Source organism: Eurypyga helias, unplaced genomic scaffold, assembly GCF_000690775.1.
Source record: "Eurypyga helias isolate BGI_N326 unplaced genomic scaffold, ASM69077v1 scaffold4476, whole genome shotgun sequence".
Taxonomy (NCBI): Eukaryota; Metazoa; Chordata; class Aves; order Eurypygiformes; family Eurypygidae; genus Eurypyga; species Eurypyga helias.
Genome location: NW_010255869.1, coordinates 16,325 through 26,783, shown reverse-complemented (window position 1 = coordinate 26,783; position 10,459 = coordinate 16,325). Strand labels below are relative to the sequence as shown.

At 41.5% G+C, this 10,459-nt stretch overlaps 1 protein-coding gene across 1 annotated transcript; it reads left to right on the top strand.

The window, feature by feature from the left end:
* Positions 1-430: 430 nt before the first annotated feature.
* Positions 431-9,404, top strand: PNN (pinin, desmosome associated protein; the record flags this gene model as incomplete). Its single annotated transcript, XM_010153445.1, has 8 exons — positions 431-502; positions 1,405-1,473; positions 2,569-2,641; positions 2,727-2,821; positions 4,743-4,818; positions 6,519-6,674; positions 6,759-6,897; positions 7,886-9,404. Coding segments are annotated over 8 exons (1,963 nt in total), but the record flags the coding sequence as incomplete, so codon positions are not given.
* Positions 9,405-10,459: the final 1,055 nt, after the last annotated feature.

Sequence of the window (10,459 nt, the reverse complement as noted above, 5' to 3'; positions counted from 1 at the left end):
TCAACTCATAAAATGCTAACATTCCTTCTTTATCTTTAGCTCTATCATGCAGCTATGTTTATCCTGTTTCCACAACCCACAGATCACAAGGCAACATCGTCCCGCTTTCTAGTTTCACCTCCTGTGATTTACGACATTCTGTCCTAATCTTTATCTTTCCCAAGGCCTGTGGCCGACAAGCTCCAGCACGTCCCCCTCCACCAGCCGGACTGTGCTAGGGCTTTTGTAAAGGCCTGCTAAATCATTCCCCACACAGAGGGGCACTCGCGACCGTGGGGTGCATGAGGGAATGGCCACGGGAATCTCTGGGTGGGTGAGCTGCAGTGCCCAGGGCAGGGTCCCTGCAGCGGCCTGTGGGTTGGGGCAGGGTCCCTGCAGCGGCCTGTGGGTTGGGGCAGGCACCGCTAACAGCACCCTTTGTCTCTTGCAGGCCCCCTCAGAGCAGACTGTTGGCCCTCGCAGGCTCGGGTGGAGGTAGAGGGCGCGGGAGCTTATTGCTAAGGTAAGGAGCCGCAGAAAGGGGCAGTGGGGTTTCTGCCCCCTTCCCCCTGGATTCTCTTTTTGCTGGCCTTAAGCTCAGGTGGCTTATGTTTCTCTTCTGACCCTGGTGCCCACTGTGTTACTGTTTCAGTGAATAGGCAGTAAAGCCTACAGGGCATTTGGGGTTTATGTCACAGCCTGAAATTCCAAGTACCCTCTCATTCTGAGTTAAAACAGGCTTAAACTGGTGGTTTTCTCTAACCCTTTCAAGCCTTAGTCTGAAAAATGAAGGTAGGGGGAAGCACTTAAGTGAAGGGGGAGGTGCTGTGTGGTATCTGGGACCCCGTTGCTTTGAAATTACCCAAAATTAATCTATCAGTAATTTAAGAACTTGTAGCTTTTCCAGGAAGAACAGAAAGAGCTGAAGTCACCAGGAACTTTAAAATGCATGTAGATAAAACTGCTAGTGTTATGTTGTGGCTCTTCCTTTTTCTCCTACTCCTCCCCCTTCATTTTTCCTCCTTTTCCTTTCTCGACTAAAATGAAAAGGCCAATTTATGTTCGATAGTTCTTAATGGAGTATGCATGGGATTTCTTGTTGAATTTCAATACTAAACTGCTGCTTAAGACTTCATATATCTTGAAAATTGCTGCAAATATGACCACTTGAATATAATGGGGCTCCTTGTTTGAGTGTAGCTACTCAACTGAATAAGTGCAGAATTTCAAGTTTAAATTAGTTGGTCCACAAGTGGTAGGTTTGATCACTCTGTTGCAGTAGTAACAGTAAACTATGATAGAGCAGAGTAAAAATTTACGGTGACATCATGACCAGAAAGCCAAAATACTGTTTGATTATACAGGCTTAATGTCAACCTGGGGTTAGCTGAGTTTGTTTTGAGATCACAAGTGTTTTCTTTTTAGGCGTGGATTCTCGGATAGTGGAGGAGGACCCCCAGCCAAACAGAGGGATCTTGAAGGGGCAGCCAGTAGGTGGGTGCAAAAACTGATGCAAAGAACTTGCTTCTCAGAATGAGAATTTGTAAGAGTGAATATAAAATACTTAGATTCAATTACTGTTAACAACTGATGACTTCCACTGTCTTCTTGAGAAATTACATAGTCAAGACTCGTTGGAAATATATTTGGATAATAGCAGTTCACTGGAGAAACTTGGTTCTCACACCCACCCACACCCCCCCGTAATATAAAAATTATAGCAATAATATAGAGATACGGCAGTACAAAGATTCTTGGAATTTTCTGGTTTACTTGGTGTACAGTCTACTATATTACATCCAACTTAGTAGCCCCGATTTGTTTTACAGTATTCATAAGCTGAATTATGACTGAGGTATCCTGTTCAACAAATTGAATACAGACAGTGTGACAGTCGAAATCTGAGTTTTCGCATCCATATGCAGATCAGTCAGGTGTGACTGATCACAGTGAGCTTCGTTCTCTGGGTACTTACTTCGACTAAAGCAAGGCTTGCTCTTGAATTTTTGAGTTAATGCAAAATGAATACCATGAAATGGCTTTACCAGCGGTTTAGTGTGGTGCTGAAAATAACACACTGCCTAGTTGTTCTTTGTTAAAGTTCACCCAAGTTCTCCGGTCCCAAGTGCTCTGCCTCTCCTCACCTGTTTTCTAGGTATTTGGCTGTATCACTTAAATAGCGTTTCCCAGTTGAAAAATCATACCACCCTTTAGATCTGGATGCATTTAAATCCATCTTGCAGTTCCCTTATACCAGTAGCTGTTTTAGTGATTCTGGAAAAAGAAAAGTGCAAACACTAAAACCAAGAAATAAATTCCAAAGGTATTCTTAAAAAGTTAAATATGGTAGTAAAGTGAGCTTTTCTGTTTTACTTTACTTTGCAAGTTGTATTGGAACTTAAGCTGTTTCCTCTCTCTGATTTTTACCAACAGTAGAGTCTGTAAAATGCTTCTTGCTGGTCACGGAAACAGTGGGGAGTTCTTACTGGGAGTGTTGGTTCTTCTGACTAGTGTTTTTCTCACGTTAGTACAGATGCTGTCCTAAATGTATGTGCAGTAGTGTGACCACTAGTGCTTTGTCTTCTTCAGGCTGGGTGGAGAACGTCGGACAAGGAGAGAATCACGCCAAGAAAGCGACGCAGAGGATGATGATATTAAAAAGGTAATACATAAGTGGAGCTGTGTAGATAGAAACATACTTATCTGGAACATGAACAAAGTATTTTGGGTTTTTTTTTTAATTGTAGCCTGCGTTGCCATCTTCTGTTGTTGCTACCTCCAAAGAGCGAACACGTCGAGACCTTATACAAGATCAAAATATGGATGAGAAAGGAAAACAAAGGTATGCAGAAGTCTCTCTCTAAGCACTAATGTCAATACTGAGTGTGAGCATAGGAAGTAGCTTTAAAAAGTGTTATACAAATGCTGTTTGCTATCAAAGATGTTGTTGAAGAGGTACCATAATGGTATAAAATGGATTTGAAACAAGTGCTCTGTGGAACTACTTCACAGCAGTAACGGTTCACATAACTGACAGAGGTTCGACTTCCCAGGCCACCTACAGGAGCAGGTTTGCTAGTGCCGTTGTAACTGATCGTCTTTGAGTTACAGAAATACGTAGAGCTGCATTGGTTACTTAACATTTTGGGCAATTATAACTGTACATCATTTATTTGGTTGGTTGAAGGAGGATTTTGGGTGTGGGCTTCCTGCCCCATCCTCCCCTTTTTAAAGGCAGAACTTCCACCATGTGTTTCTTTTCTCATAGTGCTTTAAGACTCTTTATTGTGTGTCCAGTCTGACCTTCCTTTTGCCTGCTTCTTTTTAGATTCCTCCTATGCAGATCTTCTTTTTCCTGTATTTTATTTGTGTCAAGGTAGCTCACATAAATTCTTGTTGAAATGTGGTTCTGTTGGGAAGAGGTCTTGGAAAAGCAAATTTGCATCTGTGTCCAACCTCTTGGACTCCACCCACTTCAGTGTGCTGCTCACCTGGAGCAGTAACAACCCATACCTCAAACAGAAGAATGAGAGCTTGAATAAGGAACTGCAGAGAGCTTCTCTGGGAAAACCACAGATCAGTTAATACAGAAAAGGCACTTGGCTTGCTTCTCTTACAGCTACACCACCACTAGCAGACGGCTGTTCCCTCCGTCACCAGTTTCCAACTGCTTGACTCACAGAAAGACTTTCAAAAGTCTGAGTGGACTTCCTAGAGCCCTACAAGTTTGTTTCCTCAGAGCTGTAGTTTTACTGTTTTGCACTTCAGTAATCTCTGCAGAGATGAGAAAATATTGATCTCTTTGTGACTTGTGGTGGAAAGAGGCTCTTTAAGAGGACACCATCCCTTGAACTCTGATTTTGCTCAGTGCCTACTGGGATGTCATTCATATGCAAATACACTTTGAGCACTCAATCTCTCCCTCTCAGTTCTTTATTTGTTCCTGCTTCTACTGTTCAGTATACAAGTACCTTTTACCTTACTGCCTCAGGTTTGTGTCACTGTAGTAGAGTAGTACTGAGTGAAGAGAGCAGCATTTCCTTTCCCCTTAGTTGGGTAGAAGTTCAGGGCAAGTAAGTCTGCCTCTTGCTGTAAAAGCCTAATTGGGATTAAATGGGAAGGAAGAAAGAAAGAGGGTAAAACTCAAGAAATTAGTTCTTGTTCAGAAGAAGGGAATTCCTTGAGGAATTTCATTTAAGTTTTCCCAAAACGACATGTAACTGGATGAGAGCAATTCCAGTTTCATCCCGCAGTGCAGTGTCACATTGTAGATGATATTGTTGGGCAGACTGCAACAGATAAGCTTTCTCTCCTGTGGCTCCGTTTCTCCTCTATCTCCTGAGCGGCGCGGGGATGTTTTTCAGAAAGCCCAATGACCTTCCAGTTCACTGCCTTATTGATAGCTCATGCTGTACTTGGTCAACCTTTCCTTCAGCACTTTCTGCTTTTGGTTTTGTTTTGGTTTTTTTTTTAATTTATTTCCTTAGTGTGATTATTTCCAGGTGTGAAACGTGTAGACTTCCAATTCTCTCAGGGCTAACTGTGCTGTGTTATGGATAAGAGCTGTGTCTTAAGCAAAACATGATATGTCACTGCAAATTATATCCTTGACTGCTGGCACAGTCTATGTGTTCTGTTGCTAATGGCCTTAAGTAATACTGAGCCTTTAAAAATAAACGTCTCTGAGGTGGAAAGTTTCTCTGATTGTTTATGCAAATAAAAATCTCAGTACTTGAACTCAAAATAATTTTTTTTTTCTTCAGGAATCGGCGTATATTTGGCTTGTTGATGGGCACTCTTCAAAAATTTAAGCAGGAGTCCACGGTTGCTACTGAGGGGGTACTTATTTTTGGTTCTACTAGATACTAGGTTGTAAATAATAAAGCAGAATTGTGTGGTTAAACTGCCTGAAATGGGAATGAAATTCCCCACGGAGTAGGTTGCAGGTGCAACAAAGTGTACGTGTAGGTGTGTTAGTTCAGTGGAATTGGGCTGGGAGGCAGGAAAGGGACTAAAATTCACGATTCTGCAACACTATTTCTGACCATTGCAGAAAAGAAAAAGTACTGTTTTGGTTGTGTGGCGTTTTTTAAACATGTAAACCAAAACATATTATCTTTTTTCTTGTTTATGCTATTTGGGGATCATTTCAAAGTAAATGGAATTTAATTAGGTTAACTGTTTAATAGGTCATAGGCTAATTTTGTAAATAATGATGACAGTATTGCTGAAGCAGTGTTGCCCTGATGTGTTCCAGATGTTTAGATTATAACCGTGCATATAGAAATGTATGATGGTATTATGTTATCTGTTTGACTACAGGTGGCTTCCCCCTCCCAGTGTAGAAAACAAGAATTCCGGTTTTGATAAATGGATATGTGACTGTAGGGAAGGCTTTGCATAGCTTAGTGTAACTTCCAAAAAAAAAAAAACCAAAACCACAAAAAACCCACAAAAACACACCACTTGCATACAGGATGGTGGTAACTTTTTATTCCTAGTATGCCCTTTTAAATGGTGATGGGAATGGTATTGGTTTACTCTTGCCCTAAATGGGTTATTCAGTTATTATACTAACCTTTAAAGTGTTTGAATGATCTGCTTCCACCAGACTGCAGAGAGTAGAAACAAAGTCTTCCAACTTAAAACCTTTCCTGCATGGTGTTAGCATAGCTGGCTTCCAGTGTTGGTATTGATTGCTTTCAGATTCAGTATTTGGATATCCTGCTGGTTTATCTAACTTGTCACGTAGCACATGAGAAAGGACCAAAGTTCTCTGCTGCCTATTTGTCTTTAGAACAAGAAACTATTGATTAGGACAGTCTAGAAACATGGAGTCCTTGTCTGATTTAAAGTAGTATGTCTTTGCATAAAGAGAATTTGAGGAGTTACTGCTTTTTTGCAATATTTTTCTGAGAATTTGTATAGGCATTGTTCTCTTCATACATAAAAACGTACTGTAATCAAAGTACAGGCATAGCGCGCTCTGTTGTCCAGGCACTGAAGTGTATGCTGTTTTTATTAAACCGCTGTTGTACAACCTGAGCATATGGCTGCCCAGGACATACAAAGAGGGCATTCCTAGATTACAGTTGTATATCTAATTAGTGATGAACGTACTGCAGGTATCCGCAGTGTAATTTTTATTGGTCATAAACACCAGCCTGCAGCCTTTGTTTGTTTCTAGAGTGGTTGGCTGACCCCTCCAAGTGGAATGTCTGAAATGGGGGGGAGGGGGGTGTTCTACCCCAAGGCGGGGGGAAAACCCAAACTAATGAAGCTTGTGTTGAAAATTCAAATCTAAACTGACTGATAAAAAAGCAGACAGAAATCTACTGGGGTCCATAATTTTATAGTTAACCTACAAAAAATGAGGTGCCATGAAGCAATGACACTCTTTTCTTCCATTTTGGCGATACTTGATGTGTTCTTAGGAATGCCTTTAATAGCCTACATAATTAACAGTTTTGTTTGGACCAAACTAGAACACTTTCTTGGTTTAGAAAAAAATGTTTAAGACACTTCTCTGTTTACCTTAGCAAAAGAGACGAAAAGAGATCGAACAAAAACTTGAAGTGCAGGCGGAGGAAGAAAGGAGGCAGGTTGAAAACGAAAGGCGCGAACTCTTTGAAGAGAGACGGGCTAAACAGACTGAGCTGCGGTTGCTGGAGCAAAAGGTCGAGCTTGCTCAGCTGGTGAGTTCCAGTTCTTTGCTCTTGATCTTTCTCTTGTTTAAATTATTCTTATGTATCTGAGGGTTATTGTCTTTCATTTCTCAGCAAGAAGAATGGAATGAACATAATGCTAAAATAATTAAATACATAAGAACGAAGACAAAACCCCACTTATTCTACATCCCTGGCAGAATGTGTCCTGCTACCCAGAAGCTGATGGAAGAGTCACAGAAAAAGATGAATGGTAGGTGGCCCGTGATACAGAGGCCCTTGTTCTTGCCTCCCTTTGCTGTATGGATTTCTTTTAAGTCTCTGCTTAAATGCCTGAATTTCACGGTTAGGACAAACTGTTCATCGTAAGTGAACGCGACTCTTTCAGCAACTTATTTCTTTGTTGGACATGCTTTGATTCTCTTACAAGAAGGTGTATGCGTGATCTGAGGTGTGTGTGTAACACAGACCCTTACGTTACCTTTAGTACCCAGATCTATGCCAGTGCAGCAAGGTAGTTTTTGAAAAGATGTGGATTGAAGACACAAGGAAACGCAGGTTTTTACACAGGATCTGGAAGTGTTTGCTTAAGTGCAGCCCTAGAACATCATGAAGTTTTCTTACCTTAACATGTGTTTGTTTCTGTTTCGCAGGATGACTGTATTTTTCTTTTGGAAAGCAATTTAAAATACTGCATTTGATGGTAGTCCTACTGTTCTGTTTTTATTAAACTAAGAATGTATTGGCTTTCTCTTCTGCCTAAGGAGCTTTTCTTCACCATGTGGGGTTGGGGGATAAGAGAAGCTAGCTCACCTGTCTGAAATAGCTTACAGTGTGTAAGCTTTCTTTAACACCTAACCAGCTTTTTGCTGATTCTTGCTGTCTTTTGTTTACCTTAGGAGGTATAACCTTGTTAATATGTAAATACCAGGAAATTAAGGTATTCTTTTGATAATATTGTTGGTTGGATTGCTTTTAATGAAGTCAGACCTTCTTTTTGTTAGCTTAGATTTAGGGCTTTACTGTTCTGATCCTCAGCTGAGCTGACTATCCCCTTCGCTTTGTTTTCTTACGGTAACTAGCAGCCTCTTTCATTATGCATGAACAGCTTGCTACCTCAGAATGAGTAAGGATGCAGGATGTATAAGTTAACTATGAAGTTATCGAGTTCTTCTAAGGGGCAAGTAGAGTTCCATGACTGTCGGTTATCTGAAGCGCTCCTTTGTGCGTTTATTCCCCAGCACTCTTCGAAAGCAGGCGAAATGAATTTGCAGAGCAAATTAACAAAATGGAGGCCAGGCCCAGAAGACAATCTGTGAAGGAAAAAGAACAGCAGGAGGTGCAGCGTGAAGAAAAGAAGGAAGAACAGAACAAGGAGCAGGAAGAGGGTAAGGCGGCTCAGCAGGTGGAAGAGTTGGAGACAGGTAATCAGCACAATGATGTAGAAATGGAGGAGGTAGGGGAGGAAAAGGGAAAAATAGGTTCAGGGCATAGCGATGCAGAGAAAGAACAGGAGGAGGATGAACAGAAACATGAAATGGAGATTAAAGGTGAAGAGACGACTGAGGTGAGGGAGAATGACAAGCAAGAGGATGGTCAGCCTGAAGAGGTCACAGTTGTAAAAGAGGAAAATGAAAACATTCAGCCAGTGGATAATGAGCAGGATATGGCTGAAATGAATGAGGCAGATAGTGTAGAACCTGTAGAGAATGAAAATGGCAAAGAAGTGGAACCAGTAACAGAGTGTGACGCTCAGCCAGAAAAAGTGTGTAGCGTTCCTTCTCCTGAGAAGGAGAAGGGCGTCAAACCAGAAATGGAAGCTGAGCCTGAAGAAAAACAGGAGAAGGCACCTGAAGCTAAGCCAGAACCTGTGGCTGAGGCTGTGTCTCAGCCGCAGTCTGTGCCACTGCCACAGTCACCTCAGTTGTCTCAGTCCACTCAGGATATAGAGCCCCAGCCAGACAAGGATGAAAACGCGATGGTGTCTGTAAAGGTGGTTGAGGCACAGACAGAGCAGAGTCAGACACCAAGTGCAGAAGTTAAGAATAAGACTAGGAGCAGGGGGAGGGCAGGGAACAAAACTGGTAAGATTCACAGCCGTAGCAGCAGCAGCAGTAGTAGCAGTAGTACTTCAAGCACTACTACTAGCGGAAGTAGTTCCAGCACTGGCAGCAGTAGCAGTCGGAGTAGTTCCACCACCAGCAGTACTACAAGTGGAAGTACTAGCAGGGACAGTAGCAGCAGTAGCTCTAGTACTAGTGAAAGTAGAAGTCGAAGCCGAGGAAGAGGGCATAACAGAGAGAGAAAACACAGAAGGAGCACGGACAGGAAGCGAAGGGATGCTTCAGGAGTAGATAGAAGTCACAAGTCCTCAAAGGGTGGGAGTAGAGATACCAAAAGCTCAAAGGACAAAAGTTCAAGATCTGACAGGAAGAGGTCTATATCAGAAGGTAGTCGGTCAGGCAAGAGAACTTCCCGGAGTGAAAGAGACCGTAAATCAGACAGGAAAGACAAAAGGCGTTAACAGAAGAGACCAAGCTTCCTTAGCCTAATCTTTGCAGCGGAAGATTATTTGAGTGAAAGGATTCCTTGTAAGGAGGAGGAGAAGGCTGCCTTAAGAATTGCATGCTGTAAAAAATCTTTTGGAAAAATGCAGACTGTTTACCAGGCGTTCTTGTACTTTTTACATAATTTTGTAAAAGGTTACTTACCAAAATTATGTGAAGTTCCTGAAAATGTACAAATAAAAGTTTAACACTCCTTTGCATCTTTTTTTAAAAAAAAAACTGTACTCATTAAGATCCTCTGTATATTTTAATAGGTAAACCTTTAAGTAGGTGTGATCAATCCTTCTGTATCATACACTTTTTTTTTGTAGAAATAAATGTGCGTTTTAAATAAATTGAGATGTAATGTTGGCAATTAAATTCCCCTTTTAGATCATATGTAGGGAGGCAGTGTTGCAGGAACTGTTAAAAGTTTTTGGTTTTTTCCCTCTATTCCTTGCAAAAATGGGAATCAAAACTCAGTAGAGGGAGTAATCTCTCCAGTGCTGGGTAGGAAGGGAAAGTGATGGATTTGGATCTATACCTTTTGTTTTTCTCTGTAGTCACAAGCTCTTGCTCAATCCTGTCTTTCAGTTTATAAAACTTTCCTATCCGTAGGCAAGCTGCGATTAAATGGGAATGATGACGCTGGCCAAGCTAGCTCAAGTCAGTCTGGAATACCACTCTTATCTGCCTTTTACAGGTGCTTTGGTAGTATTTACATCTATGTTCTGGAGACAGTTAATCTGTTTAATGATGTTCCTTGCGTTGATGGCCAGTGGAGGAAAGACTTCAGCTTGCTTCTCAACCAGGATTCCTCTTATTTTAGTAGCAGACTAATCTTTGACCCCTTCATGCCACTAGGAGTAATTACATTGCAGTGTTGGAGTTACCTGGGACTACCTAAATACTAATGTTGTGTGCGTGCAAGAATGCTTTCTGAATGTATTTAATACAACTTGAAGTGGTATGGTGTTACCCATGAAGGTGAATACTGGTTTTACATCATTTTGTATGGAAAACAATAACATCTGTCGCTCTGTTCTGTACATGTGCAAATAAATGTGGCTTTGTAGACCACTCCCTCTCTGCCTGTGATGTTTTCTATAATGCAGGTGTATCGCCTTAGTCTTTCCACATTTAAAGCATGGATCACTGCATGTGGCTGTACATTAGAGGCTCTGTATCCAACAGTTCTTACAGGCTTTAATGCCTGTTAGTTGAATGTGGAACTGCTGTAACCCTGTTGTCTTGGCAGGAAGAGAATTC